Source organism: Harmonia axyridis, chromosome 7, assembly GCF_914767665.1.
Source record: "Harmonia axyridis chromosome 7, icHarAxyr1.1, whole genome shotgun sequence".
In the NCBI taxonomy this organism is placed as follows: domain Eukaryota; kingdom Metazoa; phylum Arthropoda; class Insecta; order Coleoptera; family Coccinellidae; genus Harmonia; species Harmonia axyridis.
The window spans coordinates 35,885,043-35,909,144 of record NC_059507.1 but is presented as its reverse complement, the minus strand read 5'-3'; the positions used below and the strand labels follow the sequence as shown (position 1 = coordinate 35,909,144).

At 37.3% G+C, this 24,102-nt stretch overlaps 1 protein-coding gene across 1 annotated transcript in view; it reads left to right on the top strand.

Annotated features, from left to right (window-relative positions):
• Window positions 1-12,891: 12,891 nt before the first annotated feature.
• LOC123685007 overlaps window positions 12,892-24,102 on the top strand; it is a 32,819-nt gene continuing 21,608 nt past the window's right edge. The window contains exon 1 of the mRNA XM_045624555.1: window positions 12,892-13,612. Coding sequence (XP_045480511.1) covers window positions 13,192-13,612 — 421 coding nt within the window. The 5' untranslated portion in view covers window positions 12,892-13,191. The remainder of the gene's footprint in view (window positions 13,613-24,102) is intronic.

Genomic DNA, 24,102 nt, shown 5'->3' with positions numbered 1-24,102 from the left:
TCCAATTAAAATCATATTAATGACCGAATATATCTGCGTGAAAACGATCTGCACCGACCGAAACGTCTCGATGGTCGATTTCTTAATTCTATGACACTTAGATGAGCTTGAAACCATTAAAAAGTATTTTACGTTGTCTTGCTCTTTGTTTACATTACGTACGGTTTTTTTCTTATCCTGCCCTATCTGAAATTAGCGCTCTGTTTACACACACACGAGTCGAACACATGCTCGAGCTTTATTATCCGTATCAACTGAAAAATAATGGGATAATTATCGTGTACGAACTCGACCTTTTTGTTGAGCTGTCGACGATTGGATCCCTCGCGGGAAGCACTTCGAGTTGGACCCTTCAATCAGTGGACATTTGGGAGACGTTCAAGCTGAACTGCCGATTTTTTCATTGCGGTTAGCGATCTTGAGTAAGTATGTGGTGGACGTTGAGAAAATGGCAAATGGCAAACGTAATAGGGCTGTATATGACTGCAGGAAAAATGAAATGTTTGCACGATCCTGATTACTGGATTACTCATACCTACTTATGCTTTCTGTTGCCATGAAGATAGGTCTTGGTTCTTCTTCTTCTTTATGTGCCGTCTCCTTTGAGAAGGTTGGCTATCATCATGGCAATTTTTATCTTTGAAGTTGCGGATCTGAACAACTCAACAGAGCTACTGTTGTACCACTGCCTTAGGTTGTTCAACCAGGAGATGCGTCTTCTTCCTATACTTCTCTTACCCTGTCTTGGTTACAGGTTACTAAAAGCATAGGTATGTGAATGATATTTTCTACTCCTCCTACAGAAAATGACGAGAATCGTACAACTCGCCAACTGTGACTTTTCGTAATTTCGCGATTTGCCACCAGTTTAAGGTATTGGCTAAGTTTTTATGGAAATTATTGCTGTCGTAGAAAAAGTATAATACACAACTCGAGTGCAAGATGAAAAATTTTTGAAAACTACACTGCGCAAAAAAAATAACGCACATTCTGAAAATCTCAATTTTAATGAAAGTTAACTCTACATTGACTTCATAACTTATTTTTTATGTTCTCTCGGGAAGGTTTTGAACGAATCAAGACACATTAAATGGAAGAAAAATTCAGGATTTCACCGAATCTTATGTGAAAGAAGAGAAATAAACAATTTTCAAAATACTGGAATGCTGATAAGTGATTTAATACTTGGTATTTACACCCCTTGCGTTAATTACAGCTCGGCAACGACGGTTCATACTCAAAATGAGTGATCTTAAAATGTTCTGATCTAATCCTTCCCAGATTTCTCTGAGTGGGATTCCTAAGTCATTAAGAGTAGCTGGATGATTTTCTGAACTTCTCAGCCATCTATTGAGGTTGTCCCAAACCTGCTCAATCGGATTGAGATCTGGACTTCTTGCTGGCCATTCCATTCGAGAGACTTCAACCTCTTCAAGGTACTCCTGAACGATGCGCGCACGATGGGGTCTGGCATTATCGTCCAAAAAAATTAAATTTTCACCAATGTATGGGGCAAATGGCACTACATGCTCCTCAAGAATGTTCCTTATATACCTATCATCATTCATAGCTCCATTATCAACGACCACCAGGTCTGTGCGAACAGTCAAAGATATTCCACTCCATACCATAATCGATCCTCCCCCGAAACCAGTAGTATACAGGAAATTGCACTGATCATATCTTTCATGTGGACGTCACAATGGTAGAGGCAGAATCTAGACTCATCTGTGAAGAGAACTCTTTCCCAATCAGCCTCTTCCCAATGGATATTCTCTCTCGCAAAATCCAAACGCCCCCTTCGATGGGCTGGGGTAAGAGCTGGGCCTCTTGCCGCGACACGAGGCCTTAAATCATATTCTCTGAGGCGATTTCTTATTGTCTGAGTGCTAATTTGCACCTCATGAGTTTGCTCAAGCTGATTTTGATGGATGCGAGCGGTTGCAAATCGTTGTCTCAACGAAGAAAGTCTCAAGTAACGTTCTTGAATGGGACAGTTGTTACCCGTGGTCTACCCTGTCCTGGTCTTCGGACATTCATACCTGTCTCCCTGAATCGCTGCAACATTCTGAAAACACTTGTATGGGAAACTCCAAACCTTTCTGCAATTCTTGTGTATGTCCACCCTTCTTCTGGCAAAATTACCGCTTGGGCACATTCCTCTTGGGTCAAATTGCGTGTTTCGTATTGCATAGCGATCGAGTGTAGAACATCAAACGAAAGAAAAACTATTGATCACTAGAATTGATCGAGAACAACTGATTTCAGAATGGAGCCAATACATTCAAAATCTGATAATCTCATCTTTTTTTATTCCTGCTGGGAAAAACAGCTATATTGAAGAAAAACGTTGAAAGTGGATAACATATACATGCATAATTCTGATAAAAATAATTATCATTGAGAACACCTTCAGTTGTAGAATAAATTTGAGATTTCCATAATGTGCGTTAATTTTTTTGCGCAGTGTAACTTGATTTGCTAAAATAAAGGTTATTGTTAGAAAAAATTATGTAAAACCTCATGAAGATCGGTGATTTGTAGAATGAAATATTTCTAAATCCGTTTTGAACTGAGCACTGAGCAGTCACATGATAGTTGTGTTCCCTCTTAATGAGCGAGTTGTTCCAAAATGCGGAACATTAACGTTAATGTTGATACGCCCTTTACTCTGATTTTTCCCGAGCAAAACTCAAAAGCGGTTGGGTCATTAAAGTAAATGACATTATTCGACATTTGAGGAAGTGGAATCAGTCAAGTGAAAGTTTAATAAAAGAAATCCAGACCATTCCGGTCATCGTAAGCGACAAAACAAGTTGTTTGTCATCCTTAAACAAGGACTCATCTAGAATTACACGCCTTTATCTGAAACACCCCGTGACCGATGGATTCTCCACCATTGTGTTCGTATCCTGCCCATTTGGTTAAACTATTGTCATTATTAATACGATTCCGACGGATGTACACCTAAAAAAAAAGAAAAACACCGATACCGTATCGGAAGCACATAAGCATGGCGCACTCGTTCTGTAATTCATCGAATAAATTTAAATGATTAAGTTCAAAAGAACACCACCTTCTGAATATCTGTTGAGCAGTGACGGTTTATACACAGGATGCACGATTTTGGACACCAGAAGATGATAATTCTTCAAAATAATAGTAAAAGAAATTCGATTGGGACTCAATAATAGTGATTCATAAAATCAAGTAGCTTAACATTTTAACCAACTACTTGACTTGAAAATCAAGCTCATGAAAAATTACATACTTGAGCTTGACTAGATTTGATTTTATGTATTTATTGCTTGATTGGATATCAAGCTACTTGATATTATTTGAGCTTGATATGCACACGTCGCACGGCATAGATTTCTGCAATCTCGTGCTCGTTTAGACTAAACTAGGGGATTCCTCGAGCGCCGAGAAACTGAAGCATTCGCCCGTGCAACTTTATTAGTAGTTTTCTCACATTTCTATGAAATCTCTGATTCTCTCTATGATCTCTCTGATTCTGATAGTTTGAGAAATATCTTTACAAACTTGGCCAAAATGGCCAAGGATTTTTTATAAACGCCAGTATCTTCAGCTCCTGATCAAAGACAATTTTCCAGAGCTGCTCTATAAGTTATAAGCTGACAAATCTATAAGATAAATAAAAGTGTTTTTTGCAAGGTTCCTTCTCATTTCATCATTTTTTTTACTAACGTGACACTACACAATAAAACTGCTGCAAATCAAGTAGATTGATATAATCCAAGTACTTCACTTGACTTGAGCTTGAAAACCTACTACTTGACTTGAACTTAACTTGAAATCAAGCCAAGCCGTGAATCCCTACTCAATAGTATGCCAGTTTGCCAATAATGAGTCCCGGTAATCTGTTAAGAATTTAAAATTTTTTAAGTGATTTTGAAATGTTATTTTCAATGGTATTCTCACATAAAACTTGAATATGTAAAGGTTGTCCCATTTTTATTGATTTGTTAGCGATTGCAAGAGATCCACGAATATCAAGGCCATCAAGGGAAACTGCACTGCTGTTAAAGTACCTAATACCTGATACTCTGTTTTCATTGTGATATATTTCATTTTATTAATGCTTAGCATGACAAATCCAAATATGCTCTTTATAAAGTGTGTCCTATAAACTCTATGACAAACCTTGAAAGATGATAGTCACCCTCATTCTGAACATTTTTTCCCTATTCGATTCTTTCAGAAGTTACAATAATTTGAAAAACAATATTTTGATTAGTTTTTAATTTGGGTTGCGGCTTGTTGAATTCCATCTAGTAATTTTTGATAAGAAGTAATTTCAGCATGATAGATAAGCTGCTTCATATTTCGCCATAAACAAAAATCAAAAGGATTGAGATCTGGTGGACGAGTTGGCCATGGTATTAGACTTTCTTGACCAATGCATCTATTCGGGAAATTTTTATTCAACCAAACAGCTACTTGCCTCTCTCTGCACGGTATCTCTGGCGCATCATTGTTCTGATATCACATATTTCCAATAATGTTGAGCTCTAGATCATCAGTGAAATCAAAAACGTTTTCCTCCAATAATTTTGTATGCAAATCTGCATTTAAACGATCATTTATAACATGTACTGGCATCAAATCACTGTTGAAAATCCCATCTCAAATTTTGACATTAAAATAGTCTTGGTCAAATGGTTTATGAATTTTGCTGCGCCCATACATGTTAATTATGATTGTTGTTGATACCGTCATTAGTGAAACAAGCATCGTCAGATCAGATGACAAGCGAAATAAATTTATTATTTTGTGCATGTTGTTGAAGTTACCATTGACAAAATTTAAGTTGTCATACCAACTGATATTTTCGTTAATCGGCCTAAGTGTAATTCATATATGTTTCATATATGTATATATGTTCACTAATCTTTACGTTTCATGTCAAAGGGAGGTTTCATTCGCTAATACATAAGATGTCTAAAACACTGGTGTTCACTTATTCTTGAAAAACCCTCAAATTGAATTGGCGAGTTTTGAAGAGACCATCCTCCTAGGATTTTACAGTATTATATTAGTTCCTTTCACTTGATTTCCACAACGTTTCTTTTGGCGCTCAGTTCATCTTTCTGTCAATGTTGTTTTGAGGTTAATGGAAATTAGATGAACGACTTTTGACAGAAAAAATTTTAGAATGATCGTTGATTTCTCCATTCTTTGTATAGCGCCACCTTAAGGAAGATAAGGGAAAAGGGACACATGCCGAGTGATTCCCAGGAATCTATAGCTATTATTACAACTAGGGAAATATGAATAGTATATTTCCCGAGGTTGTCAAAGTTACATCCCGAGGGCGGAGCCCGAGGGATGTATAGACAACCGAGGGAAATGTATTCATATTTCCCGTGGTGTAATCAATAGTTTTTTTCTGATTGAAACAATCTGATAAGGAAAAATTATTATTAGATTGTATATTTTTGTAATAATTAAATTTTTAACGTTGCTATGGGCCATGTTTCTGAGAATCTTGGTTGACTGGTTTCATTTTGACGTCTTGTCAAAAATAAAATTAATGAAAAAATGTCGAACTACGTCGAAACTCAAGCGGCAAAGGCCCGTGAATCTTTGGTTCCAGCCAAATCTCAAGCTGCCTACAGTAAAGAGTACGAATGCTTTCAGGAGTGGAAAAGAAAAAAATTGGTGGACGGTGTGAGCGATAGTATTTTGTTAGCATATTTCCAAGATTTGGTATGTTGCTCTGATTCTTGTTATTCTTGATGTATGATTAATTCATTCGATCCCCAGTCCCAGAAATATTCTCCAAACACGTTATGGCCGAAACTATCGATGTTAAGATCAATGCTACATTTGAAGGAAAAAACTGATGTCAAATTATTCGATGAAGTCGAAGCATTTGTTAAGAACAAAAATAAAGGATACGTTCCTAAAAAATCATCAGTGTTGTCCCGGGAGCAGCTCAAGACATTCTTGAGTGAAGCTCCTAATGACGTTTTTTTGATGTATAAGGTAAAAGTTTCATTTTGATTTCCTCTGTTGATAAGATTTTTACATTCATAATTTTGAAGGTTGTTTTAATAATGGAAATCTTTGGCGCCTGCAGAACACGAGAGTTGGTGAATATGCTATCTTCAGATATCGAAGATCGTGGTTCGGTAATCATAATCAAAGTCTCAAAGACTAAGAATGATATAAACAGAATATTCACTATAATTGATGAAGAAGATCTGGGTGCTGCTCGTTTGGTGAGGGAGTATTCAGCGTTGCGCCCGCAAGGCGTTCTTAGGTTCTTCGTAGCTTATAGGAATAAGAAGTGTACTCTTCAGCCTGTCGGCAAAAATACCTTCGGAAAAATTCCGAGTAAGGTTGCTGAATGGTTGGGTTTAGATAATCCGAAAACCTATACAGGTCATTGTGGAAGACGAACATCCGCGACATTGGTTGCCGATGCGGGAGCCTCAATGACAACACTCAAGAGACATGGTGGTTGGAAAAGTTCGTCTGTTGCAGAAGGCTATCTGGCGGACAGTATGCTGCACAAAAATAAGGTAGCGAAGATGATAGCAGGTGTGGAGGGTGAGCCATCTGCAGCATCACAATCTTTGAAGACCGTTTTGGGAGAATCGTCCGAGACTGCTGCTGCAAGGAATGTTCTCAAGAAAACTGTAGTCTCGTCGTCGAATAATTATGAACAAGATATTTCTTCTTCCTTTGTATCTGGTGGAAATACTTTTAGTGGAAATTTCAACAATTGCAGTTTCCATTTTGTTACTAAATAAAGAAATAGTTTCATATTTCCCTAGGGAAATATGAACTGACGTTTCATATTTCCCTTGGGAAATATGAGTGTGTTATGACACATGGTAACTAAGGCGATATAGCTCAATATTGGTTCGATCAGAAAAAAATAAAATTTAATCAGTGAACACACCAGTATTTTATACATCTTACTCATACACTATATGTTGTCATGTTGACACAAAATTTCATCTGAAACTGACAAATACGTGAAATATCGACTTTTTCAGAAAGAAAGCTCCTGAATATAACGATACTGAAACGATATCGAAAACAAAATAAAAATGTAACATTTTAAACCAAGTAACAATATTCGGCACTCAACATTTTTGCAACAACTAGTATTGAATCATCAAAAAGATTCTCAACACTGTAACCGCATAAAGGATTGTATACTTTTAAACTCAAGGAATTCTGGTTTTTTCTACAGTTAAACAGATACTAAAAAAACTCACCCAGTTTAAAATAAAAGGATAATCTAAATAAAAATTGCCTACCTAGGTGGTAGTAAGGTACCTGCCATCACACTCGATAACTATTCAAGAAAAAAATACCTTAACTTGCCCTCAATTTCTATTCCTCAACAGATGAGAAACTCACATGAATATAAAATACGTGGGATCCCAAGAGATCTTAGATCCGCTGGGAACCAGTCAAGAACAATAATTTTTTTTCCATAAGCAACTCTCTTCCCCCCTTCCACAGGACTAATAACACCTATTCTCCGCCGCTGCCGGAATAAATTCACATAATTCCATTCATATTCGAATCAGTCGCACATAACCTGCAACTGTCCATTCCGCATGCAGATTAAGACCCAAATGAACGAGTACCCGTAAGAACGATGCTGCTAATAACTGGCAAGGATACCCACTGACTTCGTAATTGCAAAACAACGACCACAACATTGTATTGTCGTTCCGTACTTCTATACGTCAATAAAGTACCTAACCGTATGATGAGTACTGCCCTCAGAATAATAAACATAGATGAGGGGGCATATGTCATTTTCAGTAAGCAAATTTGACATGAAGCGCGCGGAAATGAAAACATATCAGTGATACGATATTTCACTCAATTCGCGAGTTTCTCCACAAAGAACGCACTTCTTATGTCCTATAGTGAGTCAACGTTTCATATTCACTCAAAATATATTGAAATAAACACCTAAGTATGAGTGGTTGGCTGTTGTCCCATAAAAAATCAAAACTAGATTGATCAGAGATCTAAGCAGTGTTCGGTGGACTCACTATCCGGATGGGCGACCGCTATGTAGTTTTCCTGGAAAATGTCAGTGTGTGTGTACGCAGATGAACAGGCTCGCAATCAGTCGTCAACGGACTTCTTGATCGCTTTAATTTTCTCTAATTCACCGTTTTGACGAAGCAGGCCGATGCATGTAGAACGGAGCCGCTTGTAATGATACGCACTAATTAAAAAAAAATTAGGAGAGTAGGTAGTCGTTAATCCATCAGTCAACTCTTACGTTAATTGATTCAAAGTGCGGATGGCAATTACTTTGATCCATTTGACGTTTCGATAAACGTCAATTGGTAACGAGCGTTCATTTAAATTCGTGGTCAAGAGTGCTGTGGAGAAATTAGAGTTGATTTTCTGTGATTACGAGTTGCGCTTAGCTTGTAACATACAGGTTGTTCCCAAATTCGAAGTATGCTAGTGATATGGTAGGTACAAACTAAGCGCTACTTGTAATCACGGAAAATCCAATCTAATTTCTCCACAGCACTCTTGACCACGAATTTAAATGAACGCTCATTATAACGGGTGTTTTTTTCGAGGTATATAACTTTAAGTTGGCATTACTGTTCAAGATGGCAAACGATTTAACAGCTGTCAAGTGATTTATTCTCAGTTTGGTTTTGCAATTCATCATGAATAGACTCACGCCTGAACAACGCTTGCAAATAGTGCAATTTTATTTCGATGAAGCGCACTTCTGGTTGAATGGCTACGTCAACAAACAAAACTGCCGCATTTGGAGTGAAGCTGATCCTCAAGTGTATGTCGAAACACCTTCACATCCAGAAAAACTGTCTGTTTAGTGCGCTTTATGGGCGTACTTCTTCAAAAACGATGATGGCCAGAACGTTACAGTCAATGGTGATCGGTATAGAGTCATGAATACTAACTTTTTCATTCCTGAATTGAACAACCATAATGTCCAGGAGCTGTGGTTCCAACAAGACGGCGCAACATGTCACAGAGCTCGTGCCACAATCGATTTATTGAAAGACACGTTTGGTGACCGCCTAATTTCACGTTTTGGACCTGTGAATTGGCCTCCAAGATCTTGTGATTTAACACCGCTAGACTACTTTCTGTGGGGCATTGTAAAGTCATTGGTCTATGCGGATAAGCCACAAACCCTTGACCATTTGGAAGACAACATTCGCCGTGTTAATGCCGATATACGGCCACAAATGTTGGAGAAAGTCATCGAAAATTGGACGTCCAGATTGAACTACATCCGAGCCAGCCGTAGCGGTCATATGCCAGAAATTATATTCAAAATGTAATGCCAGAAGATTATCTTGCGGATAAATAAAATTCAAGTCAATCGAATAATCCATCGTTGTTTTATTTCAATTTAAAGTTCTATCGCTCTAAAAATAAAGACCCTTTATATCTGTAATATGAGAAAAAAAGGTTTGATAACGAAGTTTGAACCGAAAATTACTCGAAATAATAGCATTTTTTTATTCGATTGTTTATACCCTTCGATTTTTTCTAAATTGGAGATACAAAGAAAAATGAAAAATCTTTAAATAATTTTAAGAATAGAATGTCCTATACATTGGCCGCCAAATGCTTTGTTTTCGAAGATCCAGGTGTTTCTTGTAGTCCTTTTATTTTGTGATGCATATAACAGTATATCGAATCCTTTATTGATCTTCCCTACAGATTCGGTAAATAAGTACCAAAGTCTTCATTTATTCATCACAGCTCACTGGATCTTATAAAAATCTGAATTTTCCTGAGGATTACTGAAAAATTGTTTGACAAGAACCGACAAGAAACCAAAAAGTGTAGTACTGTACAACAATTTCTTTTTACATTTTTCTGAACTACCATTGGTTCACCAAAAAAAAAGTTTTGGTAGAAAGAAGCGGGCATTCTTTCAGAAAAAATATCACCCTGTAGATTCAAAATAAGCTTATCACATGATGAACACTTTAAATAGGAATATCTATGCCAAAGTTGAGTTGAATATATCGTGCAAGGGAAGGTGCTATGAGAAAAAAATCTATAACTTTAACATTTGTATCTCGAAAACAAATCGTTTCCGGACTCATGTTATATGACTTTATTTCTTAAAATGATATGAGGAATCAGTCATTTTCGTTTGTAGCTCCAATTTAGGAACATCCTGTAGATATTGTCAATTCAAAACTGATGTCTTTACAAATAAATTGCAATTTGAATGAAACACATTAAATTGCAAAACACAGCAGAGATAATTTTTCGATGCGAATAACTTAGTTCAGTTCTAAATTATTATTATAGTTTTTGAAATTTTGTGAGGAAAATTACCCCCCGTACCCTTCCCTATTTGTACGCCCTTGGCTAGAAACTATCCCAAAAATTCCAAGTTTCCACTTTATTCTCGAAATTATAATAGATAAAATTAACTATTAAATTACTTTCGACTCAAAATGTCAAATTATGAACATTACGGCTAACTTGGAGCCGTTAAATCAAACGCGCGAAAGATGGTGGAATACATTTAAAACTTTTGGCGCATCCACCATATATATGTACTGGCCTAGCCCTGAAAAGAACTGAGAAATTTGATAATCTCATAGTGAACTTCAATAGTATAAAAGCACTTTATCTACTCCTATTGAATTATAAACTCATTATTCAACTGCTTTTGAGCAATTAATAGTATCTATTAACAAACAGCGTGATTTATAATAACTCACTGCTATAACTCACTATTATAAATCGGAAAATATGGATCTGTGCTTCTATACTTCTCTGCTTCTATTCGATTGGCCGAAAGGGAACATTCCATTATTGTTATTGAGGGGAGGAATGTCCGAGGGAATGTCACTTTTGACGTTTTCAAATTAAGTTGATATCTAATTATTGTGAATGTTTTGCTGAAAACGATTAATTCAGATAGTGAAGATGAAATATTATAAAGGTATACATTTCCAAAAGACAAACAGCTAATGTTACCATACAGAATTAATTGCCCGAAAAAATATAAAGAAGTTTGAAGAAATTTTCAAGATTGGTGTAGCAGTAAGATCATTAAGTAATCGTTTACAGGGAATATTTTTTGGTATATTTTAATGCATTTTTATAGGCAATTATTGAGGTTTTTCAATAAATTTCTATGTCTGTACTCTGTACTGGATTCGAGCTAGCCGAAGCTAGTTCGATTGTGATTGGTAGCACTAAGTTTCCATCTCTCTTGTACGGGATCGAGCACATCATGTTTATTTCCCGTTCCTTCTGTCTTTATTCTAAGTCTGTATTTTTTTCTTAGTATTTATTGATATAGTCGTAGATAAAGTATAGTATTCAACTTGCGGTAATGGTCATAACTCACTTGATGAATTACAGCACTCGCCTGCGGCTCGTGCTGCAAACATCATCTGCGTGAGTTATGACCTACATTACCGCTCGTTGAATAATATACTATTAATAAGAACCCTAAGCCTACCCACACCATTCCAATATTTTTTTCTTTTATATGCTGTACAGTAGAAAAAAAATAAATATAAAGCGCCTAATGATGCGATTGGAGAACCAATGCAAGCAAACAAATATAAATATTCATACCTCCTTCCAATACTTCTCTTGATCACTCCAATCAATGAATCAATCTGTATAACATAATAAAAAGGCGTTTTTAAAATCTTGAAAATTCACTGACAAAAAGTCAAATGTGACGCGCTTTCGCCTACTCTTAAACATACACCGACGTGTATTCATGGTTGCATAAGCAACACATTACGGAAATAAAGGTACACGATCGACAATGAAATATTTATTAAGCTTAACGGGACTCTCTTCCTAGTCGTTCTCCAACAAGACCATTGTTTGCACATAATGAGGATATTTTAAAAATAGTTCACGTGACCCAGATACTGAAATAGCGCAGGAGATTGTTCAATGTCAAGTAGTCAATGCGATTCCAAAGTATCCAAATATTAATTATGTAAAGAAAATGTAAATTTTCCATCAGGTTTGTTTTTATGCAGTCGAGTCATTATAATGTGATATCATTGTTTGTTAAATCGACCTTCTTTTGATAACAGGTGTGGCATTTCTTCCGAAACGTCGGGGACCTTTTTTAGGGTTCGCCATCCCTCATGAATAGACAGGTCTGAGGGGTCAATTTTCAATTTTCTACCTGTCATTCTAACGATAAAGATAGGAACTCCTGCTATTGTAAGATAATATGTTGATATAAGGGTACTACCTGTTTTGGGCGGGAATCTAATGGATGCAGAGCCGATATGTCTAGCTCGAAATGGAACTCCCTCTTCCAATTAGGTCCGATCGAAGATAAATACGGAGAAAAATGTGTAAGGATGAATTAATGTCAACAATAAATCTTCATAATAATCGATGGTCTCAACTTTGAACTTTGGAAATCAGATCATTGAAGAACTGATTTTGATCCGTTTAGAATTGACTAAATCTTCAATTAGGCATTAAACGTCTCAAAAGATTGCAGTATACAGTCGTTGAATTATCGTGATGATCTTATTCTAATTATGTCTCATTTGAATAGATTATAATCTGGAGGATTTTTTCATTCCATTCCGTGGTCTGACAGTCATTAATATCTATGACCTAAAGCCTCTTTCAAACGAATCAAACCTATGATCCGATCTCGGTTGAAACACGCAAATTTTCAAAATCCCCGATTCGAATTTCGGAAAATCAACAAACGCGAAACCAAGCGTTCACGAAGCCACGCTCAAAGTTTAAATTAATCGCGGCCTCCCCTACAAACTCCTCGTAATTGGAACAGTCCGCGCTCAGCGTCCCCTTCCGACCAATCACGAAGCAGCGATGTGCGCTTGCCTTACGTTCGCCTTGAAAGTCCGTCATTTACTCACACTTACGAGTTGGTTGGCTTCGGTTTCGTTTGCACCAGTTTGTTTGTTTGCCTGTGTGCGTCGTGATTGCAGTGTATGAGTTTTAGATCGCTGTATTTTTTTTGCACTGAGAAAACACCGCGTCTGCCGTGCTAATAGCCGCGAACGTCATTAATAATTCGACTCTGTGAGTGAACTGAAACTTTTGGCGCACAGAGTAAACCAAGTGACAGTTGTTGCCGCTGCAATCTCAACTTATCATTATCCTCGTTGGAGTGTTTTATTGGTTGCGGAGCTGTGAATTGTAAACAAGATGAGCGTAGGGGTTTATTACAACAAACCGCACAACGATTTGTTTCAACCCAGGCCTTTCAGGAGGGAAATTCAGAAGGTCAAGAGGCAACTTTTTGGACCCTATGACCCGGAGGCAACTCAACGATTTGTCACCCAAGAACTGGAAAAGAGGATCGCCACTCAAACTGAGCGCTGGAACTTCGACTTCTCCAACGATAAACCTCTCAGTCCTAATGGAAAATACGATTGGAGGCCAGCATCACCTTTGGTGAAATGCTCGAGACCCTTGAAGAGGAGACCTTCGATAGATCTGGAGTTTGACAATCACGAGCTGTACTGCTTACCTGAAGATATGTGCCAAATAAAAATCGAGAAAGCTGATGTTGAGGAAGAGAACACACCGCCCAAAAACAATCACAAAACACAATCCCTCATCACAGGTAAGTTGGCAATATTACTGATTGGTACTCGATTAATCGCAACAACAAATAATACTCGATGGGAGAAATCAATCTATGCTCTCTAGAAGCCCCGTTCAGACGAAATGCAATCTTATCTCCCAAATAGGCGATAGATACGATGGAAAACAACAGTTTATTCAGGTCGTAAATAAATGCAGTTTCTCTCTCCGTATCTGTCGATGCTCTCCATTCACTTGTGTGTGCTTAAAATCGACAATCTCGAATATAAATTGATGTACACGTGCGACAAGCCTACTAGGACCGGTTTCAATTGCAAATCGCCGAGCGAATCATTTAATGCAAGGATCAGAGAGCGGGCTTGTGTATCGTTGTGGATCTATTACTTCTAGTTTCGATTTGTTGTCGAGGATTATAAGAGTCGTATTTCAGATCGGAGGTAAATATTCGATAAATCAGCTCGTCTTCGGCTGAATTCGAAGATGGATTGTTGAATAGCGATGAGTTGGATTGATTATTCTGCACAATCGATATCTGTCAAGTTATCGCGCGAGTTTTGTTTAGTTTGCTACTGGACACTCCGGTATTACATATTAGGTTTGCTGATGATTCGATTTTATTTCCTGGACGTTTCGTTTGAATTTTTTTTTACGACGGTCATATTGAAAAGGGCAGTCACTTATTCTAATCGGTTTTGGTTTATGAAAAATTTATTGATTGTGATTTGAATTGATTCTTTTTTTCATTGCTGGAATAGTAGGATGATAATTCTTCAATTTGAGCTGAATTGATGTACTTGCTAATAAATTATTATTTTGCATTTCCTTATATTTCGCGAATTCGTAAAAATCATTACCTATTTGAACTGTAAATTGACCTGGAAATTGACTTTGTTCTGATTAATAGGGAAGAATGAAAAAGTGTAATATATGTTCGGAAATATGTTTATTTATAATTTTTGTACATTCTTCATTTTTCATAAAACAAAATCATGTAAAAATTTTTGGTAGTTAAATCCAATTCAATTAAATAAAACTAGATTATTTCCAATTAATGCCGAAAATAATATTTGTTTTTGTTCTATTGATTAAACATTTCGACATTTTTTTGAATTCATACGAGAGATGCTTATTGAATAATATTTTTTTACGCATTCTAGCAATTTATTGAAAATGTCCAATAGTCAAAGTTGTATGTTTATGTTGTTATTCCAATGTCATAATAAATTAATACAACGAAGTGAAATTCCTTTCCACATTGTAAAACGGGGCGTTTTTTCATCTAGAGTATTGTCGAATGTAAAACAAATGTCATTGTCAAACCAACAAATTTTGCAGGCAAAATTTCTTTTTTATCGCAATGTTTTTGTATATTTGCATGAAGGTTTGCAAGAATTATGAGAATAAATGGTAAACGACGTAAAAACCAATGTAGAAAACAAAAGTTGATCCCAATTTTGTATTATTCAGAAATTTAACGGTATTTATTCGAAAATCCAATTTTGGAAAGGCTATTAATCTACTAGCCGATCAAATCACCTCAGACAAAGACCGATGACCGTTAGGAGCATATCGCCGAAACGTAAACAAATAGATTACGTCATCCCTAAAGACAAAACCACCCCTCGAAAACACACAGAAGCCGGCCGGTCGCGAATATTTGTTTTCCATTTACTCCCCTGCCCCCTCGCCGTCTGTCACATGGCAACCAAATCTTCCCCCGAATCGATATCGTATACGTCACACGCGTTTACGTTATTTCTGACGTACGTAGCACACGCACAGCTGTTTTTGAAAGGTCCTAGAGAGGGATATATACATAGATACACACACGGACGGACAGATGTGCCGACCAACGCGTCTGCCGAAGAGGGGCACGCGGAGGGCCATTGTTTACGTGGGGGTGCACACCGGGTATATACGACGAGCATTATCAAAAGGGGGAGGGTCGGAAAAACCGTTATTTTCGGCCCGGAAGAACGGTTACGATTTATTGGGACGCCGGGTATATCGATCGCCGATATCTGATGGTAGAAAAGGGTTGGATGTACTTTCGCTTTTGGGATTTTTGTTGCTACCGTTATGCCTACTCCAGTCATCTTAGTCGAAATTTGGTACTAAATTTGGAATTTGAAGTACCCAGGTTCAAACTGGTATAATCTTGTATTTTAACATCCTAAAAGTTGTCTCAAAACCTTCATGTGGTAGGGTGTTCGCGACTATAAAATCTAAGGTCAGAGTTCACGAAATTGATTATTTACGTATTTTTCGCAAATTTCTCATTTCCTAAATGTTTTTCGCTATTTGTTTAAGTTAACAATATTAAAGAATATAAAATTCCCTACAACTTTTGTTTCAGAAATTTTTCTATATGTTGAATATAGTTGATAATGAATGAAAATTATTTATAATTATGTATTTACCAATAATCAATAAACTTAATATAGCGTAGTTTTGACCGGGATTACCAGTTGTTTTCAAATGATGCACTAACCGTGCTCTCTCAGCCCTCTATCTCGAAAACAAGTCAACATGTAGAAAAACTTTCTAATCAAAAGTTGTAGGGAATTTTATTTTTTACAATATTGGTCATGACTACAAATAGCGAAAACCCTATAGGAAACGAAATATTTGCAAATAATGTGCAAAAAATCGATTTTTGCGACCTTTGACTTCAGATTTTAAGAGACAACTTTTAGCAAGTTTATAGCAGGGTATCTCAAATGCTGAGTTGGATTGCTGGCTGGAATATTGTTTTAAGGTTTGGAGATTGCTAGAGTCCTGACATGTTTTCGCGTTTTTTATTCTGGAATTAGAATCAAAAAATTAGATCAAAAAAATTGAATAATCTAGAACCAAATTGCGAAGGGTTCAAACTAATAGATTAAACTTGAAAAACGTCTTTGAAATTTACGATATTGTGTTTTTTGTCGTTGTCAAACAATTTTCTAATGTAATATTCTAGGCTGATTTTGGGTAAGATTTTTCAATCAATTGTGAAAATAGAAAAATACACTCGCCAACTTAATTTTTTGAGAAATCTTGCACTAAAAATATAAAGATCTAAAAAAATAATTCGCGCGATTAGAAAATTATGAATCGTCGAGAATAAAACCTTGAAAATTAATCTAAAATTACTGTAGAAGGTTACACATTCAAGAACTGCCGGCTGCCAAGAAAAACCCGAAAACCAAGACGATTAACGAAACGCAAAATGTTTTTTCGAAAGCGCACGGAATCTCGCGTCAAAAAAAAACAACGTAGCATCTGTACGCGACTGGCGTCCTTGGCATATTTAGCGGCCTAACCGCGACGTGACAAATAGCGCGATATATTCTCCCGCGAGAGAGAAAAAAAAACAGCAAACGGGCCTAGACCTTGAGGCGATTTAGACGTGTCGCCGAATAAATTTTATCCGCCGGTGCAGAGTCAGGACGATAAGGGGGACCAGCAGCGGCAGCAATCTAATCGCGCAACGAAAGTGAAGCGTGTTGTTCCGGCGTTTCTGATGCCGCGTTGTTGCAGTCCAACGAAACACAATAAAGCTGCTGCTGCTGCGTCCCGGGCAAGGTCGGTAAACGGAGGTGTTACCTTACCGCGAGCGCAAACAATGGTTTCGTCCGCGATAAAAACACGAGATGTGTTTCGCTGTCGAGTTTCACCTTGCATTGTGTGACGCCGTTTTACGGCCGACGACGCGAAGGTGGCACAAATCGGCCGAGAGTGTGTAAATACGGGGTGTCCGGTGGCCATCAGTGGGTTAAGAGGGAACACCACCACGTGGTTGCTCGATTGCGGAATTAGAGATATTTCTTTTTGCAAATCACCGTTTTTTATGGGTTTTTCACATCAATTTCTTGAACAATAATCTACATGGAAGAAAGTGAATATTTTTAATTTTCGAATGAAAAAATAGTAATTCACGTAAAAAGTCCGGAAAATAGGGTTTTTTTGGACGAATAGACAAAATTCTAGGACGAGCGTAAGCGAGTCCTGGAAGTCTGTGAGTCCAAAAAAACCATTTTCGGGCGTGTTGCGTACAATATTTTTTCGGCAACCGTGTAGAATAACACTATCGCTGCTGCTTTCCATATTTTATTGCGATTGTGATAAAAAAACATGCAATATTTTGACAACTAATTTCATATGAACTGTCAGCCGTTATCTCGGTTGCTATGGATTCTATGATTCTTTTCCGGCCTAGTCCGGGAAGTACGTACTTTCCGGACTAGGCCGGGAAATGCTAATTTCTCAGAGAAAAAGCGTCCGGGAAGTGAGCACTTCCCGGACGTTTTTGTAACTTTTCGTTTTTAGCAAAAAATAATTGATGATATGTATACCTTGTCCAAATCACTGATATATTTTGAAAATATTCGTGAAAAAATTCTACCGAAAATCATTAATAAAAAGATAAAATTATAATTTCGTGAAAGTCGTCGTTTGCCCTTTTGGTCTGATCAAAAACATTTAATTGTTCAGGTCTTCGTTTGACAAAAATTCATTTTGAAATATCAATATAAAAAATATATAATAATTTATTTTACTTCTGCTAATTTCATTCCCATGACATTGTTTCGTCATATAATGTCTTCATCAGGTGATACTGCATACAGTATCCGGTAATATATACCTGAAGAGGTCATTGTATGACGAAAAAATTGTCGTGGAAGTAAACTATTGTTCTTATCAACAATTTCAAATTAAAAAACGGTTTTCATTGACGTCAAGACGGTGCGGTTTGATCCGGTAGCACAGGAGGAGCGCGCACAACCTACGCACCTTGACGGACACCCTTTTTTTCTTTTGTTTTCGTCCTCCGGGGTCCTCCGCGGCCAACGCTGATGCCGAGTTATGATTTATCTCCGGATCGTAAAACGAGCGAGAGAGCCCCGAACATTTAAATTTATCCGAGCCACCTCCGCGATCTCTTCTCGAAAAATAAACACAACACAAGAAGGCTAGGGAGGGGGGGGGGGGGAGGTAGGTTCTCCCGGCGTGGCGTTGCATGGGCCATTATCGTTATGTCAATTCTCCCGCTGCACATGCAACTCGTTCTCTCTGCACGAGATGGTTTACGGACCTGGTGCCCGACGGGGACGATACTACCGGAGGACACGTAGATAGCCGACTCACGCAGAAAATTCGGAAAATAGGTCGAATTGCCACCTCGAATGACTACTCTTAGGAAATGGCATATGACATAAGAAATGTCAAAAAATAGTCCACAACGTTGCCATTACAACCGATTCGAATAATTAATTGTATATGATTATTGTATTGAAAAACTGTTTATACAAGGTAGTCCAGATTTTTGTGCAATAAATTTGGCGTCGGATAGAACGCCAACATTCATGAAGAAAAAATTCTATAAACATATATCCTAACAAACTTCGTTTTCGAGATAAATGTTGTTAATTTTTGAGAAAAAACTCTTTACTTGAGTGAGTTTTCAATTAGAATCTCAGTTGAATCCGAGTTACCAAAATATTGCAACAAAATACTAACACAGAAGTGCGTATTCGATAGGTAAACACAAACGAGTACTTCATTAACTATCAACCTGTTTGACAAGCTCTCTATCAGAGCTAGATAAAATACTGGACTGAATTATCTGCTCATTTGTAATCTGCAAGAACCTTGAAGTACTTCATAGTACTACAATCAACTCTTCTGAAGAACAAATAAGTACTTTGAGTATTTATCAGTACTTCACTGTGAACACTTTTTTGTTCGAATCGGATGAAGATTAGATTCCGAATAATAAAAATAATAACATTTATTTCAGAAATATCTTGGAGTAGTATATTCTGAAACAAATTGTAACGGGTGTTTTTTTCGAGATATATAACTTCAAGCTGGCGTTACTGTTCAAGATGGCCACCGATTCAACAGCTGTCAAGTTATTTATTCTCAGTTTGGTTTGGCAATTCATCATGAATAGACTCACGCCTGAACAACGCTTGCATATAGTGCAATTTTATTTCGAAAATAATGGTTCTGTGCGGAATACGTATCGCACACTACGTCCATTTTATTTTGTTTAGCGATGAAGCGCACTTCTGGTTGAATGGCTACGTCAACAAACAAAACTGCCGCATTTGGAGTGAAGCTAATCCTCAAGTGTATGTCCAAACACCGTTACATCCAGAAAAACTGACTGTTTGGTGCGATTTATGGGCTGGTGGAATCATTGGTCCGTACTTCTTCAAAAACGATGATGGCCAGAACGTTACAGTCAATGGTGATCGTTATAGAGCCATGATTACTAACTTTTTCATTCCTGAATTGAACAACCATTATGTCCAGGAGCTGTGGTTCCAACAAGACGGCGCAACATGTCACACAGCTCGTGCCACAATCGATTTATTGAAAGACACGTTTGGTGACCGCCTAATTTCACATTTGGACCAGTGAATTGGCCTTCAAGATCTTGTGATTTAACACTGCTAGACTACTTTCTGTGGGGCTATGTGAAGTCATACGTTTCGAATTTTGAAATAATTTATAATTACGCATTCAATTCATAAATTATGTCTGACGAAATCGATTTAACACCACCAAAATCAAGAGAAATTGCGAATGAAGTTGCAAATCATTTGACTATATTCAAAATGTTCTATATTGACAATTGAAATGTGTTGAAATTTGCTAGGATCGGGAGTCAGTGTAGACAACCACAAAACGAAAAATATAACTGAAAATAATGCTGTAAGTAATTCATTACAGCACTGTTTTTACTAATGTTATGAACTCATTACTATACTGAAATAGAGAAACTTCAATTATTGTGGTTATCGAAAAAAATTGGCAAATAAATCACATTTTCAAAAAGAGCAATTTTGCCGCCCTGAAAGCAAAAATTATATCGGCCATTCGAGTTATTACACCAAAAAAACAAACCACCTGTATACCTACCGAAAAATCAAAACAATGCTTTCTCCCGGTACCACTCTCTAACGCGGAGACGTGGGTTCACCATCAGGCGTGGGCGTCCCCCAAATCTCGGTCCATCCAAAAGACCAAAGACCCATTGTCCGCGGGCGGGACCATAAAAAAATTTTGGTCGACGCACAAAGCTCTCGGGGGGTTGTATGATGATGGAACGGTGGAAAAGTGCGTGTGGTGACCTTTCGGAGTCGTTCACCTTGGCCGGTGCGTTCACCTCTCCTCGCGCAACCCCCTCTAGCGGCCCGAAAGATGTCAACAACAGTGTTCTCTTCTTGGAGAGTCGAGTGGGCCGTGCCACGAGATGAAAAGCAGACGGAGATCTCCCACAGATTTCGATTTCGTATTCTCTGTGATCTCGCGAGAGATGGTGAATAATTAAGAGTGTGGCACGGGACGTACTAAGGGGGGATGCGGTTTTCTTCTTCTTCTTCTTTTTCTTCTATGTTGGTCTTTACGAAAGGGCACTTTTTTTTTTAGATTGGTTGTGAACCCATAAACGTGTTGCATTTTCATTTTTGAACTACCCATAGAGTAATAAATATAGTTAGAGGGAGTATACTCAATTTTTACATGTCCTCAACATGGTTAGATTACGTTGTCGGATTGTGATATATTCTCAAATCCACAATTATATTATATCGTTATGAATGTTTATTGTTTTGAATGAAATATATTTATTTGAGTGATTCCCGATTAAATATGCTAATTTGAATATTTGGAATCCGATATTTTTCCTAATTGTCGAATTTATAATAAGCAGAATATTTATTATTTTCTGTATTTACCTGCTGAAATCCAAGGTTTGGCAACTTTTGCTCTCCTAGTGTCATCGGTTGTTTCACGTCGTTGGCGCGCTTGAAGTTTGTTTTTTTGATATATCTAGATATTTATTTCAATATATTTTGAGTTAACATGAAACGTTGATTCACTATGAGTCATAAGAAGTGCGTTCTTTGTGGAAAAACTCGCAAATTGAGTGAAATATCGTATCACTGATATGTTTTCATTTCCGATCACTTCATGTCAAATTTGATAGTTCATGTTAAGAACAAAATTTGCTTACTGAAAATGAGATATGCTCCCTCTATCTATGTTTATCACTCTAAGGTTCCATATTCCATATTTTTTCTTCGGAACGTTAAGTACGTGCACAAACTTTCTAGATTTTTAGCAATTCGCATTTATTACTTACCATTATTACCTGGATAAATAGGTTTTTCGTTCCTAATTTGACCAATATCAAAACTAATGAATGTGCAACTTTATAAAAGGGTTTTTCAGTAGGAATGATTCAAGTTAAAATGGTTATAATTGCAACACGGTGTAATATTTTTGTTATTTCTTATGTCATTTGTGTTTAGTAGATTATGCCATGTAAAAATAGACCGTATACATTGATTGCCCATGGACAGAACATGGGTTTTCAAATTTTAACTTCATTTAGTTTTTTTATCCATGTGTTTCACATTTCCTTTCGACAACTCTAACAAACAGGTGGGATTTTCTCAATGACATTAATGTTTACTTTTATCTTTTCTCACCGGATAGAGCTACCATTGTTTTCCTTTTATTTTCAGTTAGAATTTACATAAATGTTAAATAGATGTGCTCGATATAAACATTTCAGGTGCTGAAACAAAGGAAGATAAACCTAATTGGAAAGAAAAATCAAAACGGAAATCCGACTCGTCCCATACGCATTTCTCTGATGCCCCACATACATCTCGAACCGGAAACGCATAAATTACGCATATAAATTACCGAGGTTTCAACAAGTGCTGCCCCCAGATGCACAGAAGAAACGCAAACCGTAAAACCTTCTTCCAGTCAATTAAACAGCGCAAATCAAGAACATCACTTACCGTGTCAGCCCTAAACGACGCTCGTGTATCAATTTGCATTTTTAAATGTTCGAATCGCTGCCTAATCGACTCCCTAACGATTCCTCTTGTGCATCGGACAACCGTACTTACCGCCATAGATCCGGATCGCCGTTTTCTTCGGACACCCTGTAGCGATGCGTATCGTCAACATCAGGGGTAATTAGGCACTGGGAGAATTTGAATTTGTAATCGCCGTTTTCGGCCTACTAACGAAGTGGACCTGAATTGAAAGTCGAATTGTTTACTTTTAGTTCAAGTAATCTACTTTTAATTGGAGACGGATTTATTACGAGGAACCGGCAACGCCCCTTACAACGTTTAAAAACAAATTTTTATTCTGCTCCGGTAACCGCAAAGTTTACGACGGTTACACTTTTTCTTTTCATTTCGATGAATTATACTAACTGAATTTAAATCATTTTGAAGATTTTGGATATGATCTGTTGATCTTAATACCCGTTAACAGAACGAACAAAGCCAAGATCATTTGTAATGAACGAAACTTACCTATATGCCACTTTACAGAAAATATGTTGCAAGCCGTCTAGAAAAGTTCGGAATTTCCCGATTTTTCTCTGATTATTCAAATGGGAAATAGACTCAATCCTGAACAACGCTTGCAAATACTGCAATTTTATTTCGAAAATAATGGTTCTGTGCGGAATACGTATCGCGCACTACGTCCATTTTATTTTGTTTAGCGATGAAGCGCACTTCTGGTTGAATGGCCACGTCAACAAACAAAACTGCCGCATTTGGAGTTAAGCTAATCCTCAAGTGTATGTCGAAACACCGTTACATCCAAAAAACTGACTGTTTGGTGCGCTTTATGGGCTGGTGGAATCATTGGTCCGTACTTCTTCAAAAACTATGATGGCCAGAACGTTAGAGTCAATGGTGATCGGTATAGAGCCATGATTACTAATTTTTTCATTCCTGAATTCAACAACCATGATGTCCAGGAGCTGTGGTTCCAACAAGACGGCGCAACATGTCACACAGATCGTGCCACAATCGATTTATTGAAAGACACGTTTGGTGACCGCCTAATTTCACGTTTTGGACCTGTGAATTGGCCTCCAAGATCTTGTGATTTAACACCGCTAGACTACTTTCTGTGGGGCTATGTAAAGTCATTGGTCTATGCGGATAAGCCACAAACCCTTGACCATTTGGAAGACAACATTCGCCGATATACGGTCACAAATGTCGGAAAAAGTCATCGAAAATTTGGACGTCCAGAATGGACTACATCCGAGCCAGCCGTGGCAGTCATAAGCCAGAAATCATATTTCAAATGTAATGCCACAAGATTATCTTGCGGATAAATAAAATTCATGTCAATCGAATAATCCATCGTTGTTTTATTGCAATTTGAAGTTCTATAGCTCTAAAAAAACACCCTTTATAAACGCCTAATAGGCCATCCCGTTGAATCACCCTGTATGTATCTAATAATATGTTCTTTAAATGTACTTATGTTCTGGATTTGGGTTGGTTTTACTCGTGAATTAAGCCACTACTCAAAGTGTACAAAGTAGGGGTAAATTTTGTCGACCTAGGCCAGAAAATTAAAATTTACTAATCGAAGACTGGTATTGCATATTTATGAATTTGCTCCGAGAAATTTGGTATTCTTGAACGATCTCAGCAAAAAGAAAAGTCCGTAGTGTAGTCAATG